Below are 23,887 nucleotides of genomic sequence, written 5' to 3'. Positions count from 1 at the left end.
GAAATATATACATATACACACACACACACACACACACACACACACACACACACACATATATATATATATATATATATATATTGTAGATATACTTCACAAATATATCACAGTATCTTTCAAAAATATTTTACATAATTGATGCTAATTGTGCAAGTGATGCCAAATTACAATTTGTATTATATGCATCAAACCTTGACAGATTGCGGTTGAAAAATCATTTTTACATTTACATTTTAGCATTTAGAAGCGGTGTTATTTTATTTATATTACATTATTTATATACTATTATTTATTAATATTTTGAATTGGTTTCATTTTCATATTTTCAGTTTTCATTTAAATTTTATTTTAAGTTTTAGTAATTTAGTTATGCATATGTTTGTTTGTTTGTTTTTTGATTATAAGATTATTTTACAAGAAAATACCATTTTGGTATTTCTGCTTAAAAATGTAATGTTCAATTCAATTTATTACTTGCCATTTCTTTGTAATCATTTGTGAAATTTACTAGCAATTTCTGAGTAAAAAGTAGTGTTTTTTCAGTGAGTTTTTGTCATTTTTATTCTTATTTTTATTATTTTTTATATTTCTATTTAGCTGTAATTTATTTTTATTTCAGTTTTGGTTTTAGTAACTTTAGTACTTCAACTTAAATTATTTGATTTCATTTTTTTGCCCAAGGCAACATTTTTAATTTTCATTTAAGTTGTTTAAGTAAAATTTTCTTCATATAATATTTATATCTTTCAGCTTTATTTCAACAAAACAATTTCTAATAGTTTTAGTTTTAGTTAATGATAACAGTTTAGAAGACCCGAAATCCCTACATTTCTATAAAATTCCTTTAAAAAAAAAGCTGGAATTCATGTAAAATGGGGTTTTCTTCATGTCTTATCCTACATATTTACCAAGCGAGCCAAGACTGCCACTTACGGCCTTAAAAAGTGCCTGTAGTGTTTACTTGGTTGCAAAAATACTTCTTGTTTGTCAAAGTTTACATACATGTGATCTGATATTCAGTAGCCATTCAGCAGCCCGTGGCCCTTATCACAAACGTCTAATAACCTACGAATACAGAAGCATTTTCTGCAAAAATCCATGCTAAATACATGGACATAATCAAGAGGCCTTTTGGAGGACGCATCAATTTTAAAAGTACCAGTGACACATCCGTCCTCCTTCAGGATTTCTTTTCAGCTCCCTGCCAAGGTTGCTGTGCGGTGGTGGATAATGCAGCATTGTGAGAGGGAATGTGGCACATTGGTTGTGCCAGGTCCCACAGGCTGAGCCCACGTTCTCTCTCCCTAACCCAGTTCAGGATGTGTGCATTAATCCTGCGAGTCGGCCTCGGGCCACTCCGAGTAGGTGCAGGTTGGTGGAGGCGACAGATGGGGCCTGCGTTGCCGGACCTCGCAGTGAGCGGAGAGCTTGGCATCTCCAGCTGAGACAACAATGCTTCTCTTTGTACACAAACTAGCTTAGGACAAAAATTATTTGAAAATGATGAGGTTTATGAGGCTGCTGCACTCTTGATTCATTACGTTTTATGTTGTACAGTACACAAAAGGTATTTCACAGCATTTATGTTGGCTTGTATTCATTTATACAAATACTATGGTTCACTGTTAATGTATAGAATTTTTTATGTCAAAAATATATTGATGCTAACATATAAATCCTTACGGTAATATTTGTATGAATGTGAGGTTTGTACTGGCATGGCCATATCTGTAAGGTGTTGGGGTGTGATATTCTGCTCTAACAGTGTGTGTGTTCTTCATGTGGAGTTACAGCCACATGTGTAAAGAGTGTGTGAGCCCTGCTGAGTCACACGTCCGGGGTGGACAGGTGTGGGGTCTCTTTTGAGATGACTATTGCAGGACCTGTGCTGCAGAACACCAGGAAAAACAAAACTTTTACAACACACACCACTGAAAGTGTCTTCTTAAGGGTGCTGTAGGGTGTGCACTGACCTATTGGTTAACTGGATAACTACTTATGAACTTGCACTACCATTACAAAATTTGAGGTTGGTCAGATTTTTTAAATCTCTTTGAAAGAAGACATTTTTGAAAGTCTCATACGCTCACCAAGGCTGCATTTGTTTGATTAAAAATACAGTAAAATATTGTGGTATATTATTAGAACTTAACTATTTTCTATTTCAATATATTTTAAAATTTAACATATTCCTTTAATGACAAAACTGAATTTTCAGCAGGCATTATCCCAGTCTTCAATGTCACATGATCCTTCAGAAATCATTCTAATATGCTGATTTGCTGCTCAAGTAATGTTTCTTATTATCAATGTTGAAAATAGCTGTGCTGCTTAATAATTCTGTGGAAACTGACGCATTTTTTTCATAATTCTTTAATGGATAGAAAGTATACTAATCTTTTGTAACATTTTAAATGTCTTTATTGTCACTTTTGGTCAATTTAATACATCTTTGCTGAATAAAAGCATTGATTTCTTAAAAAAAAAAAAAAAACATACTGACTCCAGACATTTGAACGTAGTATTTTTTTTGGAAGATATGGACACCTTTTTTAATGTAGGTATGTAAACATGTATATATGCAGTGTATATCTGACCCCCAATAAGGTCACAGCACTGCACCCAGGAAAAGTGCTGACTCGCTGCTGACTAAATCCTGCCAAGACCCCCTATCAACATCCCACACCTTATCTACAGTGGGCAGAAGTGCTACCAACAGCTGGTTCTGAGAGAAAGAAACAGCCGACCAAACAAGTCACATCAAGGGTTTACTGGGCCTCCAACATTGAAAGGCAGTACAACACTGCAAGAGACCTATAAAATATAATTTCTGGTTGAAGAGTTGCACTGAATTGGCTAATATATGTAAGGGATGGTGTAAAGTCAACCTGTCATTATTACACAATACGTCTCAGATTAAGGAGTATTTCTTGATAATGACTGTCTCACTGTACATTATAGCACTTCTTATCATTTAAGTAGACATGAAATATTGATTTGAGTTCAAATTATTCTTTTTATTTGAGAAGTAAGAGAGTGAAAAGTAGAGAGACATGACAGAAACACTGTCAGTTATATTTGAACACTGGATGCCACAACTGTCCAATCAAAACAGCTATTTGATCAAATAAAAATCATACTATGCACTATACCATTTATAATTTTGGGGTCAGTAGACTAAAGAAATGAATACTTTTATTCTGCAAAGGCACATTTAATTCAAATCAAACAATTAAAATCAAATGTGACAGTAAAGACATTTATAATGTTAGAAAATATTTCTAATTCAAATGTTGTCGTTTTAAACTTTCTATAAGAATTTTGAAAAAAATATATATCATGGTTTACACAAAAATATTAAGCAACATATGAATATTACATTATTAATATAATACTTAGTACTTTTTGAAGGTTTTTTACCATTAAGTTAAAAGTCTCTTTCAAACATTTCCATGTCAGTTGTACAGATTTCTGTACAGTTGATAGAAAAACTGACACTCAAGAAACTCTTTAAACTCTGAAACTGTGCATCCTGTTCACTGATTTCACTGATCCAACACAGATGACAACCGCCCACTTTTCGCTACGGAAGAATCGCACAAAAGAAATGTGTTTTATCTGTGCTCAAGCGAGATCCACGGACCCCTGAATGTGCACGTGGAGAACCTGGTCTGCGCCTCTCACTACTCACCAAACAGCACCACAACCTAAACACACACGCACACTTAACATTTAACATATTGTCTGAAGGGCCAAGACAAGCCGCTTGTTGCTTGCCTTCTGTCTGTGTGCGCAGGGCGCTAAACAATGGCTGTCTTTTAAATGAGGCAGACAACTGAAAGAAAAAAGACGTTGTCCCTCCAGCCTGCTTTTCTCACCTTTTATCTGCTCAGCCCTTGTACTTTTTCTTTTTTCCTTTCTCTTTCATGTAGGACTTAATGCTCCTTTCATTCCCTCAAATTCTTTACATCTTAACTGCTGGCCGCAGTTGAATTTCTAGTACTTTTTTGACTTTTTATGAAAAGTGGAAATTTGCTTTTATGAAACTGTGGTGTAGGAGCCAAAATGAAATATTTTATTAAAATGTTAATATATAGGTATGTGGTAACACTTTATTTTAGGGTCTCTTAACTTATTAGCATGCATATTACTAGAATATTAGCCATTTATTAGTACTAATTAAGCACATATTATTCTACATCCCTAATCCTACCCAATACCTAAACTTAACAACTACCTTACTAACTATTAATAAGCAGCAAATTAGGAATTTATTGAGGGAAAAGTCGTAGTTAATAGTGAATAAGTGTTCCCTATTCTAAAGTGTTACCAGGTATATTAATGTTAATATATATACATAAGTATACATACATGTTAGTATTATTACATATTTCATATGTATTATGTTTATATTTATTGATTAAAAGGACAATTTAATGACATATATGCTCAGGTTAACCTGTTTTATTCAAACAGGAAGAAGAAATGAGCTGTGGGCTTTCATGTTTCTACATTTTTAGTCTGTTTCTGTATGACGGTCACGATCAATTTGAGTTTATTTTCATATCATTTTTTAAATTATTATTATTCTTTATGTTTGGATGTTCCAAAGACCCACATTGTGTAACAACTATAAAAGCAATTTTTAAATCAACCTAATTTCCCCTTCAAATTACTTTAATATGTTGACTTAACACCTACACTCTTAAAAAATAAAGAGCAATTTCACAGCAATGCCATAGAATAACCATTTTGGATTTCCAAATTGACTCTTTCAGTGAACAGTTCTTAAAATAACCTTTTTTTGTGTGTGTGTGAAGAGCATTTTAATAATCTAAAGAACATTTTGTGGAATAAAAAGGTTCCATGGATATTAAAGGTTAAAGGCAAAAGAAATTTGAAAACAAACAAAACTTAAATCAAAATAAGCAACTGCCAACTTCATGGAGCACAGCATCTGCTGTGACTCCTCTCATATGCCAGCAAACAGAAAGGCCTCTTCCTGTCTGCGCCCCTCTAATGTACATTATATTTGGAGCTGGTCACAGAGTTTGGTGAGGCACTCAGCAGCTATCTGCGTGGGCAGAATCAGTCATACCTCAGTGCAACGGCTGCCCTATTGCTGCCATGTGTGTCGCTCTCCCCTAGTACGCTGGCATGCGGCTCCCGCTAACTTCTGTGGTGTTGCTACATATAGAAGCCCAAGCTGGTAACACACTCATCACATCGAGCCCACTATCCTTCGGCAGAGCCAAATGTTTCCACAGCTGCCCCTTTGTCTCTGCTCCTTGAGTAAACAAAGGACAGATACAAATTAATGACCTAAATTCATAGTAAAAAAGCAGAGAGAAAATCATTATGCAACCGCAAAGCATCAAGCAACTGTCCGTTCCAACCAGATGTTAGATGCAGATTTGTATGTGAATGTCACAAATCAAATTTCAGCTCTCTGAGAAATTCAGCCAAAGAGTGCACAATATTGTCTAGAAATACAAAATAAGGCACTATTCAGACTTCCTCAATAATAAAAGCGGAAATGGATCTTAAGTCCAAAACGAGTTCGAAAACTAAATCTCGCACCAATTAGGAGGTGCTGTGTGTGTGTGTGTGTGTGTGTGTGTTAAACAGCCTCATAATTTACTTCCCTTGAGAAAATGAAACATACTATGATTGTCAAAGCTAAATGTCTAAATCCATAAAAAGAACAATGTCAACATAGCAAAAAATCTCAGGAGGGAAGCAATTACATGTAAAATCAAATGATCTTCTTCTTTTTTCCACCCAGACAGCGATTGTCCTTGAATTCAACAGATATTTATTTTCTTCCCCATACTCATTAGCCAAGTTTGAATTTGACAGAGTTGTTCTTCACACTGGGGTTCCTGGGTTTCAAGTAAACTAAAGGGGTGTCTAATTTATGGATATGCTTCATAGGCCATTTCACAGCTTCATTTCCATTGAACAAAAAAAAAAAGTCAAAGAAAGTCATCCAGTATTCCAGCGACAGTTTCCAGTTTTCACCCTCTGAGTATAAGCTGATAACAGTAGTTTAAGGCGGTCAAGTACAATATATATATATATATATATACATACATATATATATATATATATATACATACATATATATATATATATATATATATAAATACACACACATACTCAAACAAGAGGCAAGTGTGTACAGGTAAATATATATATATATATATATACCATAGTACCCGTTTAGTGTGTCCTTAGTTTTAAACTCCTCTGTCTACAGCATTACCTGAAATCTTCATATGCTTTTCATGGCAGATGTTCCTTGAAATTCAGGAGCGTATACAAAAACTGTAAATTATATACAGTTGAAAATCCCAATGAATCATTTTTCTGTCAAAGTTGGTTACTGAGACAAGCACCCATATTTTTAAAAACCCCGAGGAGAACAGGGGAAAAAAAAAAAGAGACCCTAAAGAGACCAGAAAATATATTAAAAGAAAATCAGTAGTAACATTTTCATGTGCTAGTAAAGTGCAATTCAACCATATTTGAAGCACCCATATTTTTAAAAACCCCGAGGAGAACAGGGGAAAAAAAAAAAGAGACCCTAAAGAGACCAGAAAATATATTAAAAGAAAATCAGTAGTAACATTTTCATGTGCTAGTAAAGTGCAATTCAACCAGATTTGCAATGTACATACAAGAAAAATGACTGATTCAGACCCTTCGGCCGTCACTCCGCCCCACTCTTACCTTCACCTCTCTTGCCCCAAAAAATGCCACTCAGATCTCTCTCATTAAATTAACAAGCAGTTCAAACAGTCTGCTATCAGTTTAGCTTTCATTTCCACAGTTCTTGTGAACTATCTTCCAGTGCCCAGTCTCTGACCATGGGAAGATTGAGCGCCTCGCTCTTGACCGAGATCGAGTTGACCAGTTCGCAGTGGAACTTGCGGATGTGTCGGTACAAGTCCCCTGACTGTGTGAAGCGCCGCTCGCACCACTTACAGGCGTGTGGCTTCTCACGTGTGTGCACGACGGCATGCCGGCTCAGGTTGTGCGAGTACTGGAAGCTCTTGCCGCAAGTAGTGCATGTGTAGGGCTTCTCGCCCGAGTGTGTCCGCTCGTGGCGCTTTAACGTGTACATGCAGGAGAAGGTTTTGCCGCAGATGGAGCAGGTGGGGACATTAACATCGCCGGCCGGCTTGGACCGTACGCCTTCCTGTTCGCGGAAATGCGTGCTGAGGTGGATCTGCAGGATGTGTGGGCTGGGGAAGACCTTGTTGCATAAGGGGCACAAGAAGATCTGAGTATGTGGAGCCCCCAGCATGCTGGAGACGTAAGGCAACAGGGAGTTCTCAACTCCCGTGGCCTCATGTGCTCGCTCGCTGTCCCCTGTGTCGTCATCGCCTCCTTTGTTGTCCTGCTCCAGCTCAGTGGACAGTGAGGCCTCACGCAGGGCCGAGAGGTGAGCCTCCAGGCCCAACCTACGTTGTGCAACGAGGCTGATGTGAGTCCCGTTGGTGCTGGGTGGCTCCTTGACACCGCTGTGCTCCATCTCGTAGTCGCCGCTCACCAGTTCGTCATCGTCCGAGCCTGTGTCCTTTTCCACCTTGACTTGAACCAAGGCACTCTGGAGGCTGTCTGGGGTCACAGAGCTGCAGAAATAAGGGTTGCCAGCAATAGTCTCCCCAGGACCTCCACCCAGACCAGATTTCACAGAGAGGTCAAGCACACAATCGGTGTCAGCAGAGACTCTCTGAGACACCGCTGAGCGATGGGACAGAGAGCCGGTGGAACTGCTGGGGCTGCCAGCAGGAGATTTGCCAGCGTTGGGACCGTGTGTTTCCGCCTCCCTGGGGCTAGTGGTGGGAGACGCGGTCCGGTCGGAAGGCAGACGCATCCACATGCTCCCTGGCTCCTGAGGGCTGTCCCGTTTGTTCTCCATGTCCTCGTCGTCGCTCTGCAGCAGGTCGGCCGTGGCCGGCCGGCCCGTGCTTCCACCTTCCGAGAAGCTCTCCACCTTGTCCGAGCAGCTGGAAGCATCCTCCTCCCGCTTGGTGCTGTCGGCCTCATCTATGGCCTTCCGCTTGAGCTTCTTCTTGCACACCTTGACAATGTCGTACATGTGGAGGTAGCTGGCAGCAGCCAGCACATCCTCCAATGGAAGCGATTTGAACTGGAGCTTTCCTTCGTACATGAACTCAAGCAGGAGAGCAAAGGCCGGGGCTGTGACAATGTCGCTGTTCAGATGAACAATGTCCCTTTTGTCTAGCTGGTCCTTGTAAAAGAGGTGGAAGTACATGCTGCATGAAGCCAGCACTGCACGATGGGCTCGGAACTGGGCATCACCGACCAGAACAGTGGAGTCACAAAGGAATCCCTGATGCCTCTGCTCGCTCAGACACTGTAGCAAATGTCTGCTGTGGTCTGGAAACTCCATGCTGTCTTCATAACCTGCAAAAGACCACAGATGTTAGTGAGGCTCGCTTGAACAACAATTGTTTTGTCTGAAGCTCTGTGTGGAAATTCTCTCTTTCCCACCTGCTCAGTCCCCCCTCTCTCGCTCCATGCACACAGACATACTCTCACACTCTAATTCTCCCTCCCTCCCTCCACCCCTGTGGGAACACTGGAAAAATGTTCACCACAGTCCTGACATAAAGGGATTACAAAAAAGCACATGCAAAAAGTATAACATCACAGATTATATATTAGGCTAATTGCATTTTCCTCAAATGTGCACTTTAAAGTACACAATAGTGTGTTTAATATTACATTTTACACTAACCCTTTTAATTAAAAGTTTAAAAGCACGAGACCTGGGATATTAATTCAAAAATGTAAATGAAAAATATCCCAATTGTAAATTAAATTTAAAGCAATACAGCCGTGATCATCCCATCAGAATCATTCCGGTATTATCAGATGGCGTGATGTAAGGAGCTGAAGTCCTGATTCCACAGATGCCTGTGCGAGAGAATCTTTCCTGTTTTTCCTCGCTGTGCTCCTGGAGCAGTTATTTATAATAACCCACTTTGGCCAGGATGCCGAGTATAGGTAACAGGCTTACAGGTACACAAACAGCTCACCATCATGGGCACACTGCATAAGTATACTAAGTACCATGATTTCTAAGGTTATGAAAACGGAGGTAGCAGAACATCAGCGTGACGTGCGTAATCAAAGATAGACAGTCTGCAAATAAACTATGCACTAAAAAATATATTATATGAAAAATATTACACAAACATTTTACAAACTAAAACAAGTTCAAAGTAAAATAAAACGCAAAAAATATAAAATCACACCTGTTGCCCGTGGAGATCGTTCCCGTCTTAAAAAATGCACCAGCGTCATGTTCAACCAGCGGACTTAAATGAACTCATTTGAATCTTCATTTAAATCTGATTGGGATAGCAAGCCAAAGCCCCCCACCCCACCCCAAACAGCGTTCAGACCTTCATTAATGAGGGGCTTATAGGGGGACAGGGGGATAACAAACCTCTCGCCAGCCCTCTCCTCCCCCTTTTCCCCTCCCCAAATCTTTGGAGAAATGGAACATCCTCCCCAAACAGGCGGTCCACAGTAGATTTACAATACAATCACTTTAAGTGCCTCGTAGTCCACATCAATCCTAATCCTTAAAATGGCTAAAAATAAAGATTGCAGGACAGCTCACAAGGTAGCAGCGATCAAATTAGGAGACTGGGAGGACAGAGAGGGACGGAGAAGGAGGCTTATGAACATCTGATCCAGCTGACTGAGACCATATGGCAGCTGCTGCCCAGATAAAGAGATTAAGACTAGGAGGAGTGCGATTACAGCTGTCTAGCCAATTCAGGCAGCTCAAATCTGCAAGTTCTAAATTAGTCCTTACAAACAAGAAAAAAAGGAAAGAGTTGAGCAAAAGCCTGATGAAGGGATGTTTTGAAGAATGCATGTTTATATAAAGTTGCAGATTTATTTGGCCAAAAGCATTTCTACATTTTCGGTCTCTTTAGAAGATTAGGAATTTGGTTTAAATGGACTGAAAATCTTGTTACTTAAAAGAAAAACAGATTTTAACAGATTAACAGCACATAAACACAAGAGTTTCTAGTTTTAAATCTACAATACTATAACAAACTACCCTACCAACGCCACTCTATACTGTCACAACAGAGCAACAATTCTGCCATTGAGAATAACTGAAAAGAAGACCTGCAAACAAACAGAATAATGAAACGCTTGCCTGGAAACCTCTTCATGGCAACAAAAAGTGTCACTTGTCCCCCAGCCTGGTTACACTACACCAGCTCGAAATCCTTTACTTCCCATTTCACACACTCTGATGGCTGATGGCAGACACGCAAAAAGACTTAATGAGAGCTCCCTATTCAAAACACATCCCTGTTGCCCAGACCCCCCAGTACAGTACCTGCAGTACGCATCAACTTGATTAAGTCCACTGTTGTGGTAGCGCCGGCTGTAACTCCCTTCGCCGAATCAATGAAAGGGTAGAGACGTGAGAGAAAGAGAGAGAAAATCAAACTGTGAGGGACAGATGCAAAGTGGAGGAGATGTTGAAGGGGAATGCGATGCCTCCTCCTGCACACAGATCCGCACACACACTAACTCCCAGTCTGTGCGTTAGAAGAAAAGACTGGGGGATGGCAGTCTGTCAGCTGCTCTGACATCATGTTCAGATGGAAATGCTACCTCCAGCTGTGCTCCTTTTAGTGCCATATGCTACTCCTCTACACTCTTGCCACCAGCTTCTCCTTTATACAACTTTGTTTCTCTTTCCCCTCCTTTAAAAAACAGGAGGAAGGGAAGTGTTGTGAGGTGATTCTGTAGAAAACTAGCCAATTCTCCCCTTTAGTTGTAATCTCTCAGCAAAGAAGTACTTGGAAATGGGTCCGTCTGAAAGCCGACACTTTTTTCTAACCTAGTTTCTTCCTGCACTGAGAATTTAAATACCCTTAGTTTTTTTTCCCCTCTCTCCTTCTAGTAACCATAAACAAAGGCCAGCACAGCACATTTGCAACTGACAGATCCACGCAGCTGATATTGTTTTCGACTTCTTTATGGTTCACTGGCCGCGCCATTACCGTCATTCATTTCACTAACCCTTTGGACAACTGACAGAGGAGGGCGGGGGGGGGGGAGAAATAAGAAACAATGGGAACAATCATACAGGTTCAAACAAAAGGCACTGTGTTCCGCATTAGGACTTACAAACTTCCTTACTTCTTAAGTATCCCACTTATATTTGTGTTCATACTCAGAAACTTCTTCAGTGAGAGCCAAACAACAGTTTCCTGTTTACCACTAAAATCAGCAAAACAAAGATACACTAATATAATCTGAAGGTCTCTTCTGAAGGATGTCACACTCATGAATAGGAACAGAATATTTAGTTTTTTTTTACTTATTGACATGCATGAATATTTTTAAATGCTTAAAAAGCTACAAGAACGAAGAGTCTACTGCATCTGTCACGTACACTTGGTCTCGGTTTTTTTTTTTTAACTAATAAGAGCTTTTCATTCAATATGTACTCGAACGATTAGGCTTGCTTATTAATAATACTAGGTATTTTGGTTTACAAAGCAATTAGTAAACATGAAGGTAAACGAAAAAACTAAGCCCACACTACCGTGACACGTCAAAGTGAACTTGTTTTCAAACCTGGGAAGTTGTCCTGAAAGACTTATCTGAATGGTGCCAAGTTAGCCCCTTCTTGAAGTTAAAAGCTGCGATGCAAAATAATTAGACATAAAATAAAACAAACTATGAGTCCGCCTAGGTAGGAACTGGTATTATAGCAGGCTACTCCTACACAAACACACACAGCACCGCCGACGGTCTTTCTCTGGATCCTGACCCCGTACGTTCAGGAAAAGCTAGCTTGCTGGCTAACAAATAAAAAGTAAGCATTCAACCTGCAGTTACAGTTTTGCGGCAGGCCGCGATGCCACGCGCTCGAGCAACTCATTCTGCGCGTGAAGACCAACAGACGCGTGAAAAAGATCGTTACTTTTCCCCATAACAATCCAGCCCGTGCCTCCAACCCCCCTTTCATCTCCTTAAACAGCACCTCGTATCACAGGCACTTACAGACAACCAGGTCCAACGTCTTCCTGCTTCCTCCGTCTAATCCTCTCAGCGAGAAAAACAACTCGATTGACTTTCAACAGCTTTCCATAACAACCTGCAGTGGCAGGAAAGACGGAGCAGGCGAGCGGAGCGACGAGAGCTGCGGCAGCCAGATGTTTCCGAGCTGTTGCTACTCAACTCTCCTGTAAAGAGGAAGCGCTTGACTGGCAGCGCGCAAGCCAATGGAAGAGGCGAAAAGAAAAGCGAAGGCAAATTGGAAGCTGCCGCTGAGGGGGGAAGAGGGAGGGATGTGTCTCTCTCGGCGTAGGTTGACACCATAGGCAACAGTGAGAAAGCAGAAAAAAGGCCGAGCGAGCGGACGGGTTCCTCGAGCAGACTGGCGCAGCGCGCGGATAGGGACATTGCGCAATGTTAGGTGGGTACTGTAGTCACGGGCCGAGCAGCGGTGAAGAACAGGTGCACTGCAACTTCCTCCAGCGCTGCGGAGAGACGCTGACGGAGAGAGATATAGGCACAGAGCCACTTAAAAATATTTTAAATGAGGAACAGAGGCACGAGTGTCTGATGTAGCTCTAAAATTATTACTACAAAATAAATAAATGAAAAGAAACAGCCGAAAGTGAAACATTACATTTCAGAAGGGCTTATAATTTCCTAATATTTGGCGCAGCTACAAAATAGGGCTATAAGCGGACGAAAAAAATACTTGGGCTATTGGTTATATTGTTATTATTCTTGACTATTATTATTATTATTATTATTATTAGGCTTATTGTTATTATTTGAAATGTTACCAAGGTGTTTCGTTTAGTGGCAGCTTTAATTGCGAGATTAACACATTCATTCACATTTCATACGCGGGCAAACGGCATTACTGCAGTATTGAAGTTAAGTTAAAAGAGCACATTGGCCTTTTATTTTTATTTAATTTGGGTTAAATTATAATACAGTGTGCCGCAGTGAATATTGTTACAGAAATGTTGTGCTGTTGCTATCACCGCTATCTTTCTTTGGAAAAATAAGTAGGCCTATATAAATAATTTCCATAAATGAAATGTATGTAGATCAAGAAATATAATTAGAAAAAGAAATACATGCAAATGAATGAATGGATGAATGAATGGGTCATTTGATGAGGAATGAAGCTAAATGAAAACACTGGCAGCAGGATTGTATGAAATGTAAAGAAAATAATCTGTCATAATAAGCAATGTCCTGAAGGCTAGATCCCTGCGCTTGCGTGCCATATATAGCTACAGTTTGTGTGTGAGATCGCGGCGTCAACAGGTGAACGTTTGCAATGCTAAGTAGGTATGTGCAGTGGTCCACAGATACGCTAAGTTCACTCAGGACCTTGTGAACACAGTCACGTGTTTGGCGTATTTGGCTGCTAAACGCACCGCCCATCAGCATCCACGCTCCCACATTCATGCGTCCCAGTAAACTAATTGGCGTTACTAATATATTTCAAAACAAACCACTGTCCTACTGGTACCGGAATATTGACATAATAACATTTTAATTTAATGCAAATAATGGACTCATTATTGCTGATGTGGCAAACGAGTCCAGGCATGTGATGTGTTGGTGTTTTCCATCTCGTCACCCAACAATCTATTCTTTGTTTTGTACAAGAGTTATGCCACGACTATCATCACACACACAACAGGTCACATCAATTATAATGAAATATAAATCAAATGAAATGTTATGTTTCCTCGTTTTCATTACAGCTTTTCATTAAGGTTATGTATTAATAAAACACATTTAATTTGAATGCACAGAGTTTTTAAGTATTTAGTCAATATATTAATATTTCAGTTTTGAACAAAAGATACATTTGACCAAACAATCACCTTTATTAGGCAAGTAATACACTATCCCAAAACTGTTTTCATGCAAAAAAAAAAAAAAAAAAAAGAAGTGCGTTTCACATAGTTGCCACTATTAGCATAACTGCTGTTAGTTCTCTGCTATGATAATCAACAGGCCTTTTTGATCCCAAATGTTTTTTGGAGATGACAGTCCCTTGAATACGGCTGTGCCATCAGCAAAGCATGGCTGATGTTTGAAATGATATTTACTGGAGTTCTCTCCATCTGTTCAGACTGAAGTCAAAGATGTGAGGCCTCGCTTCTGTGCAACTGAGAGCAATTTTCTGAAGAGAGATAGAGGACTAGTAAAAGTCATTTTAATTTATTGTTACAGTAATATAAATAATTGTGACTTGGTTTTATTAACTGATAACTGTTAAGTGTATATTTTACAGTAGTTTTAATATATTCAAATGAATATAATGAATTATATTTGGCATATAATTACACCTTACAGCTGCCTCCAGAAAGATGGAGGATATGCCGTTCAGCAGTATGAAAGCACAAAAGCAGAATTTGGTCTTTTATGTGTTTTTGTATTGTTATGCTTGAAAATTCATTGTATGCGTATGAAAATGTGTATACACAAAGCAAGACCATGTTCTGTATTTGTGTGTATATATACACAGGCTATAATGCTATGAGAGCCACTGAATACACACTGACATCAGGTACTTCTGCATTCCCACCTCTTGAGGTCACTGTGGAATCCATGTTTGTGAATGCTACTGGATTCACTCAACTTTCACCATAAACACAAATATAGCTGAAGCCTGTTATGCATTCTTACATGCACAAGATTACACATACTCACACTTTAAGAGTATATAATATGTGTTATTTATAGCAAAAATAGGGAAAATTGGGAATATTAAAATATTTGCGGTGGAAAACTATTGTGCAAATTGCTCATCCAAATTATGAGGGATTTCATCTGGAGATAAGCTATTAGACAGACATAAACACATGTTTATACAAGAACTCATTTTGAATGCTCTACAGTTAACAATGCTGGTGTTGTGTCCATATCTTAAATACATTTATTCTCTCTTTGAAGCCATACACTCTTAAAAAAAAAGGGTTCTTTGGGGTTCTATATAGTTGAACCCTTAAAAAGGGTTCTATATGGAACCTTTTAGGGGTTCCATATATGAAGCGCCTGATAGAACCTTTTAAGGTTCTATATAGAACCTTTTCTTCTAAGAGTGTAGAGAGCAAAGGGATGTGTCCCTTCTCTGGTCTGGCATCTGGCACTTACATCTGGACTGGACACTTTCTTAGTTTCAATTTCAAGAAGTACTTGAGACCTTAAGGTAGTGGGTAGTAATTTTTGACAGGAATGAAAACGAGGCTGTGAGGTATAGATGTACAGTGCGTTTAATGTATTGTCTAACAACATTCCAGTTGTTCAGCTGATGAAACGTCTTTCCGGGAAAGAAAAAAAAAAGTAGACAAAAACTTCATGAAACAGTTTTGGAAGATGTGAAAATTATGTGATCTAGGACCTTTATATACAGTGTGTGCCGTTGTAAAAACTGTAAGTCTATCCCTCACAGCCTCGTGTTAAATTCATATTGGCATGATTGTTTTACATATACTATAACAATGCAAAGGATCAATGCATGCACAGCAATGCTATATATATATCTTTTGACATATAAGAGGTCATTGTACTATAAAAACATCCTGTAAGTTTCAGAACTCAAAATTTACTGGTTAGTCTAAAAACTGCTTATATTGAAGCCAATCTGTCAAAATGACAGGTTGTGGAATGTGCCCCCTTTATGACATAATAGTGTGGTTAAACCCTGCCTCTGCTGAAGAAGATCAACGCCTGCTTCTACATCACTGCCTGTTTAGCCACGCCCACCGATTCGCGTACGTAGTGTAAATAACGAGAGAGGCAAATTCAGGTCTACACATGAATCAAACGATAAAGACGACTCAGAAGACAAGAAGACGCTGTGCAGTGCCAAGGTGTGGAAAAACAAAGTCTTTGCATTGCCTTCCTTTTGATCCCAACATTAGGAAAGAGTGGATGAAATGTATTTTTAATGAAATAAAATCAGTAAGAACTTGGTACTTGTTCACTTCATTTTACCGCGGATTCGTGTACAAACAAGGCACAATTCGACGCAGGATTTTCAGAAATATTGAAACTAAAAGACGAAACTGTGCGACTATATTGGATCCGACAGTAATGTTGCACCACTCATGTGTGAGTAACTGTTTTTATTACATGGTCACTATTGCTTTGTGTTATTACAGATTGTTTGATATGTATTGAGTATTTATGCGTTTTTAACCTAAATCAAAGCAGTGTCCATCTATGAAGGATGTAGGCTGTCAGACATACACAACTGATAGCCAATCATAACAATGGGTGTTTACTTCAGAGTCGACAATCCGCCACACCTATTCAAACAGAGCGGTCTGATGAGGGGGGTCAAAACAGGACTGAAAATAGCCTATTAATTATCAAGCGTAGCGTTAGTTCTGGCAGGTCACGTTAGTCAAGCTCGCATCAGCTGACCTTCAGCTGATCCCCATCTACCTATGGGAATACGACACCTATCTAAGCATTCATATATAAGGTCCCTCAGTATTATCAGCAGTTTTCGCATTGCTCAATAGCTAATTACCCTCCTCCATCCCCAACTCCTCCTCTGTCAGTCGGGATTCAGCCTTCTGATTCTTCTTTGAATCAGACTAATTCTAAAATGTGTACATAAAATGATTGAACTTTAACAATATCTGCAATACATTTATGTTAGTTCTGTTCTGTTTACCCTGGGGGGTTATTGCTGCTCTCCCTGCTTTCATCCATGCTAGGCTGCATGGATGCGCAGGGAGTTCTTGCCCAGAACAGAACCATACCGCCAATCCAAACTGTATGCTAACTGTCAATCATCTTTGACTATCGTGGTCCTGACAGAACTAAATTATGATGTTTTTTGATGTAAAAGTCTTGATAACATTTTAAGTGGACCTCAGAGAACAGTAAAAAAAATAAAATAAATAAAAAAGGCAAAATCTTTTGTATTATCTGTTATTGTTTTTCTTTATATTTTACCTGTACCATCATGTAATATAAATTTTTAAAAACACTAATAATTTAATAATACTGTTAAATGTAATATTTTGCAAATCTCATAATTAATGTAGGCCTAGTTTCATTCTGGACATTATAATGTTTTGATGTCTAAATTTGTGGCATTTAAAACATCTGTGTTTAGTTTTAATGTTTTATTTTTATTTATTTAAATATTAAAATAGCATAGAATTGTGATATTTTAAAATAATTCTAGCATATAATTATAGAATATAGTAATTTTTTACTTAAATACCTGACTAGTGTTGGTAAATGCATAATATAGTGTGTGTGATTGAATAATGATTTACACCAAATATTATCAATAAGAGCTTCTATTACAGTTGAACTGAATGAAACATGCTATGCATTAGAATGTACCCATCATAATAGCAGATGTTCAAGAGTGGCTTATGGCGGTGAAGAGCCGGACAGCAACATCATTATATAAATGATGATGTACTACTCACAACTAACAGTACTACTCAGTACTACTCACAACTAACAACACTGCAGAGGATTGTGATATTTATAATAAACCCAGAGAAAGTGTCCAACTACCAACTCTGCAGATCTTCATCAAACTCTTCGACATGAGAGGCCAACTTTAAAATGACTGTATAATGTGGGGATCTTAAAGGGTTAGTTCACCCAAAAATGAAAATTAGCCCATACATTACTCACCCTCAAGTCATCCTAGGTGTATATGACTTTCTTCTTTCAGACGAATACAGTCGGTGTTACATTAACGTGAGTAATTTATGGGCTAATTTTCATTTTTGGGTGAACTAGCCCTTTAAGGTGTGATAGTAAGCCAAGCTCTCAGCACCAGATTCATATGATGTACAACATCAGAAAAGACCCAAGATAGATCTCATACAAGATACCCGCTGAGACAACACAGCACCTAAAAGCAGGAGGCATAAAGCAGACTTGAACAGCATATATTTATATAACACAACCACTTCTAGGAGTTGTACACAGAAAAATGTGAGGCACAACAGAAACCGTAAAAAAAAAAAATGTTTCTTACAAATCGAGGTGCAGAAAGAGTAGTGTATAAATATACACACATACAACTATAAAGCTATATGAAATCTGCAGTGATGGCACAATGAAACATCAGCCCAGCAATGTCACCCTTACTCCACACCCAGCACAGACTGACAACAGAGAGACATGCTCCCAGGGGAGAGGACGAGCTGGAGAGATGCAGCCGTATCATCAGATGGGCGATCACACAGTCTCGGGAGAACAGTGGGATTGTTTATCTGGAGCTCAGTCTATTCCTCCCCTCTTGGGACACTGCAGCAGCACGTCACCCAGTGCACACTGCAGCCTCACAATTATTATACCTCATAATAATTAGCATTTAATGAAGCACCCAGCCATATGGAGGAATCCGTCTTTAACTGGTGAAAGCATGCTGATAAATGAAGGTTAATGCTGGGTGACGAATAACACAGCTGGAAAAAGGGCTATAGCTCTGTGCTGAAATACAAATGTGGAGCAAAATTTATTATATAACTTTATCAGTTGTTCATAATGGGTATGTTTTCCCATTCAAAACAACATTTTTAAAGCAACATGACAAATTCAACAGCAAGAAGACATAACAAGGAAAGAAAGAAGTTCATATATAACCACGTGTTTTGAGGCTGAAAGATATACTTCTTATACTGATGTGCTATCAAAAGGGTTTTTCTTCTATTAATGATTGCATTATTTATTTAATATGAGCTTCATATCATAAGATCTGAAGTGCGAGAATGAATGAATTACCAATTTTATCCTCAAAAATTGCTAAAACTTTCCATTTAAAAGTGGAATATATGAAAACAAAAGCTATCATATTTCAGTATGCAAATAGTTGGAAGAAAATAGAACAATGCACAACTCAGTATGGAAACTGAAAGCTGAACATTCTATTAATGTGTGTCAATGGAAGATATTCTAAATTTCATAAAGTATTTCATAAAGTTACAACCTTAGCATACCTAAGACTGACATTATCAACAAAACAAAGTTTTGTATGAGTTAGGCTGAATCAATTGCTAAATAAATAAATGAATACATACATACATAAATAAATAAATTAGAGTCTATTTTTTTGCCCATTCCTATTACCTTTGAGACATCCATACACTGTCTAAAGAACTGAGTAAAGTTTATCAGATTACATCTTTAGCAGATTCCACATATAAAATGTACAGTCTTTCTCTTATAGAAAGTGTACCAAAAATACTGATGACTCATCCTGGCTACAAATATTTTTATCCAATCAAATGCTCTCCATAAAGAGGATGTTCTTCTCCCCTAAAAAAACCTGAAAGCTTATTGGCTTTAGTATGCATTTGGAAGCTTTTATCTAAAGCCATTCACAGTACAGTCAAGGCACATTTCTATGAGTTTTAATAGGAAATAAGTCAATACTGCGGTTGTCAAGTGAATTTATGTACCCTCACAACATATAGTTAAGTCTAATAAACATTCCCTAAAAATCACTTCCTGCAGATCACAGGATCCAGTGACATTTTTAACAGAAGCTAAGAACAATAACATTTCAAGTAAATAATTCATGACCTACCTGTCTCACTTGCAGCCCTCTTATTAGGCAGTGGAACAGCCGTTTTTTCCCACAGCACACCCAAAGCCTCTGGAGGTGCTGCATCTGTTTGGGGGGAGGGTGCATCCTCTAGGGTTCAGGCATCAGGGGAAACTGCTGTGTTTAACTTGTTTATCCACAGATGGTGGAGATCAAGACCCAAAAAGGAAGCTTTAGTTTAATTTCACAACACGTCTTCTGTCTGTTGAGCAATTCTTACGTACATACTTACACAAGTTGTGATGGTAATGCCCTTCGTATGGATCATTTGTGAAACCATTGTACCAAATGTTACTGTAGGTCCAAGATATTAATGTGTTGTGTTATGATTTCAAGGTCTAACACACATTCACATCCGCTTGCCTAATCACATCTGCTTATAATTGAATCTGGAGCAGTGTGGGGTGTGATGTGCCATTGGTCGTCCAGCACTTCCAGCAACCCTGAAAAACTCTTTGAAATTCAAATGCTCAGTAGCTGACTACATTGTTATGTTATAACGGTAACACTTTACAATAAAGTCTCATTTGTTAGCATGAACTAAATATGAGCAGTACATTTTTACAGCATTTATTAACCCTTGTTAATGTTAGTTAATAAAAATGCATTTGTAAATTGCTTGTTCATGTTAGTTCACAGTGCATTAACTAATGTTAACAGCAGTGTTGGGGGTAACGCATTACAAGTATTACACGAGTTACGTAATCAGATTACTTTTTCAATTAACTAGTAAAGTAATGCATTACAATGAAATATCTGAGTTACTTTTTCAAATAAGTAATGCAGGTTACATTGTTTTCCCATTTATTCACTGACAGCTCTCCTGTCCCGTGTTGAGGGAAATTAGGAGTGAGCTTTAGAGGCACTTCCTTCAGCCTGAGTCTTAATAATTTCACTTTTGGTGTGAAAGGGCCCTTACAGTTGCTAACAATATAACTTTGTTTTTAAATTAAAAAACAAATAAGCAAGCCAGGTGACACAAAGTAGTGCAAAAGTTACTTACATTATTTATTTTAATAAAAAGTAATTAAGTAACACAATTAGTTACTTTTTTATGGAGTAACGCAATATTGTAATGCATTACTTTTAAACATAACTTTACCCAAAATGTATTAGTAAATGTGTAAATTAACATTAAAAGATGAATAAATGCTGTAGGAGTGTTGTTGTTAATGTAAACCAATGTACTTAAATGATGTTAACAAATGAAACTTTTGTAACTATGTTATCATTATATAAGTGCTATGCACAGCCCTGCTAATATTCAGACCAATATCTTGATTGCGAGTGCAATGTTACTTCTATACAACATTTTAATAAATAAGAAGTTTATGTAGTTTTGATTCTCTGGCGAAAATAGTTACAAGCAAAGTCACAGTAATGAATCAGCTTTTTTGAACAAATTGGCTGAGCGAATGATTTAGTGACTCACTGATATTGTCTGGCTAGGTCTTATTTCAAAGGCTGCACCCTCTGGAGGTTGCATTTTTTTTAAGTTGCATATGTCATCTAGGATGTCTCATTTCAGAAAAGTAACCATTATGAAATTGTAAGACATAAATCACAAATGTGACATTGTGGTCCTTTAATGAATCAGCATTTTTGAATGAATCATTTAAAATTGAACGATTTCAACCGATAGCCACCTACTGGTGTAAATGTACCATGCAGAAGGAGTCACTAAAAAAAATAACCCATGCTCTCCTCCAGGCAGAGACCTGATTTGGACTAAGCACTACTCTCATAACTCTCATTCTCCAGCCTTTTCTCAGGCCTGTAGGGGGATGTTTTCCTGGGGTAGGTGGAACACAGATGCGAGGCAGCTCTTGCATTGCTGGGAGAGGAAATGGCTGACTACCTTTTGGCTTGGAGGCACCATTAACCAATTTGCTATCCAGATGTCCATCAGTGAGCAGTGGGCAGCTTTGTGCCAGTCTGAGCAGTCCAGACACATACATCTGGGCAAGACCATTATATTCACAGTCTCAGACTCAACCCCCACACACAATCTGTTATTTTTTCGTCTGTGAATCCAAAAGCATGCCTCAGTATGACCAAATGTGTATAAGTGTCACTTTTAGTGTGAAGCATGTTTTTTTTTAGTTTCTTTACTTTATAAGTATACCATACTTTATATAATAGAAGATTTTTCTGGAATCTTTTGTCAAAGCAAAAAAATGTTCACACCATCTTATTTGTTTTATGTAACAGATTTAGCTCCAGTCCCTGATTCTGATTGGCTGAGCGGCGTTCCAAGAGCACTCAGTGGCCAGTTATACTACACTTTCCGTTTCATTTACTTCCATTCATATGCATGCAGAGCCAACCAACTAAGCCTGTCTCAATCACAAAATCTTTCCAGTGCACTGGAACCAGACTACATAGAAAATCCCACAATGCACCACAAAAACCTAGGGGCATCGATGCTCACTTTGTTCCCTTAATGGAAAATATGTCACGATTACATCATATTTATACATCACATTTTTAATACTGAACATAATATAGCTAACTTTTATAATTAATTTATGACTGAAATGTTGAAGCATTTTTCATAATGTACTTTAAACAGCATTAAAAAATAATGTCAGAAAGATACTCTCTGGCTGTTATTGAAAAATAACAGTGGTGACGTATTAGAAACTCATCAGTCATCAGTGTCCGAGTGTGTAGTGAGCCAGGGTTCTCACCAGTGTCTGAATTTGTGTACACGATATACACATTCACTAACTAGGGAGCTTATTGAGACACACCCTGTTTTTATGAGAGAGTCACTGAATCACTCACTCAGCTGATCTGTTCAAAAACACTGATTTGTTTAGAAATGAAGTTATGAATGAGTCACTGAACCATTTATTCACCGATTCGTTTAAAAACTCATTACTGATTCATTCAGAAATTAAACATCACTACTTAGTATTGACTTTGAGACATTCAGTGGTATATTTTGCTTTGTCTTTGTTTCAAACTATTTCCCTTTTCAGAGGAAAAAAATTGGCTTACAGTTTTTTGAAATACAAAAGGTGAAAATACATAGACTTACCTGGTTAACTGGTTTGCTATAAATAGATTTGCAGGAGAAATAAATTGCATAAACAAAAGCAAAGATGAACAATTTTCCTATTATCATTCAGTCCCACAGTCCGCCTGATTGATGATACCTGTAAGAACAGTGTGTATATGTACCACAACCACAACCTCTGCCAGTGCGAACATTTGCCTTGTGGCACCAATTCCCAGGAATGCCTAACCTGTTCCAGCTGTTGGAGACAAGCTACCTGTGCCAACGGTGGCAGGCGCTGCCCACCACATCATCTGTTCCAGCGTTTCCATCTGTAGCATTTGTACCGATCCTCCTCTCTCTGCATCTGGACCCTCCAAAGAAAGCTTTCCAATAGTGCTGGCCTTGACTGTGGCTGCCAACCAGGCCAGATGTTCGAGCTGTAAGCCCCGGGCTAAATCAGTGTAGCCCTCCGCTCATTATTCCAGGCCTGATGAATTGCAAGTGGCTGTTTTTTTCAGCACACTCTACAACAAACCATCCATCAGAGCGAGCAAGATGTGAGAAGATGCAGTGGTGGGCTTGTCTAAGGAGGGGTTTGCAGATGTGTTTTCAAGACATTTGGCAGATTATGGGAAATCTTTTTTGAAACGTTAGCCTCCTTATAGTGTGTCCTAGATCTTCAGTTGACAAGGAGGACTATTTTTTACTCAGATATTTCAAATATGTATATGATGCTTGTTATCTAGCTAGCCACCTGAGCTGAACTTGAGATCTGGATCAGTTTGATTCAAGAAAGTATCACTCAGGCTTGAACTGTGAACTGAATCAAATGATTCTCTCAAAAGATCTGACTCAAAAAGATTTGTTCCTTAAACAGACATCATTATTTTTCTCATAAATCTGCCAAACACTGCTTCTGTCTCTTGAACATATTGTTTAAAAAAAATGCATCACATTCTGAAACTATACAAACAGATATAGGCCTGTATCAAGTTTGGTGTAAATAACATCCATAAGAATACTCTTGCACTTGAAAACTTGCACAAAATAATTTATTAATTTTGTGTTAGATTGTGTTAAAAAAACGTGATGTGGTTTGACTTTGATTGTATTCAGGTACTCGTATCATTTTAAAGAGCAGCTGTCACACAAATATCAACCATCCATTGTGTCTAGAATATGATAAAAAAAATTTTTAAAAATATAACTTGATTTAAAAAGAGTATTTTCAG

At 38.3% G+C, this 23,887-nt stretch overlaps 1 protein-coding gene across 3 annotated transcripts; it reads right to left on the bottom strand.

Annotated features, from left to right (window-relative positions):
- Nucleotides 1-6,525: 6,525 nt before the first annotated feature.
- LOC107698757 (zinc finger and BTB domain-containing protein 18-like) lies at nt 6,526-12,152 on the bottom strand. 3 transcript variants are annotated; one of them, XM_016499859.1, is made up of 2 exons: nt 12,082-12,152; nt 6,526-8,436 (listed from the first exon to the last, which is right to left on the bottom strand). In XM_016499859.1, the coding sequence occupies exon 2, from the start codon at nt 8,420-8,422 to the stop codon at nt 6,821-6,823; it is 1,602 nt and encodes a 533-aa protein (XP_016355345.1). In that variant the 5' UTR covers nt 8,423-8,436; nt 12,082-12,152; the 3' UTR covers nt 6,526-6,820. The 3 variants fall into 3 exon arrangements, with proteins under 3 accessions (XP_016355345.1, XP_016355344.1, XP_016355343.1); XM_016499858.1 differs by lacking the exon at nt 12,082-12,152 and adding an exon at nt 10,400-10,909; XM_016499857.1 differs by lacking the exon at nt 12,082-12,152 and adding an exon at nt 9,291-9,555.
- Nucleotides 12,153-23,887: the final 11,735 nt, after the last annotated feature.

Source organism: Sinocyclocheilus anshuiensis, unplaced genomic scaffold (assembly GCF_001515605.1).
Source record: "Sinocyclocheilus anshuiensis isolate Anshui unplaced genomic scaffold, SAMN03320099.WGS_v1.1 scaffold1015, whole genome shotgun sequence".
NCBI classification, from domain to species: Eukaryota; Metazoa; Chordata; class Actinopteri; order Cypriniformes; family Cyprinidae; genus Sinocyclocheilus; species Sinocyclocheilus anshuiensis.
This window is presented reverse-complemented; position numbering and strand designations above follow the sequence as displayed.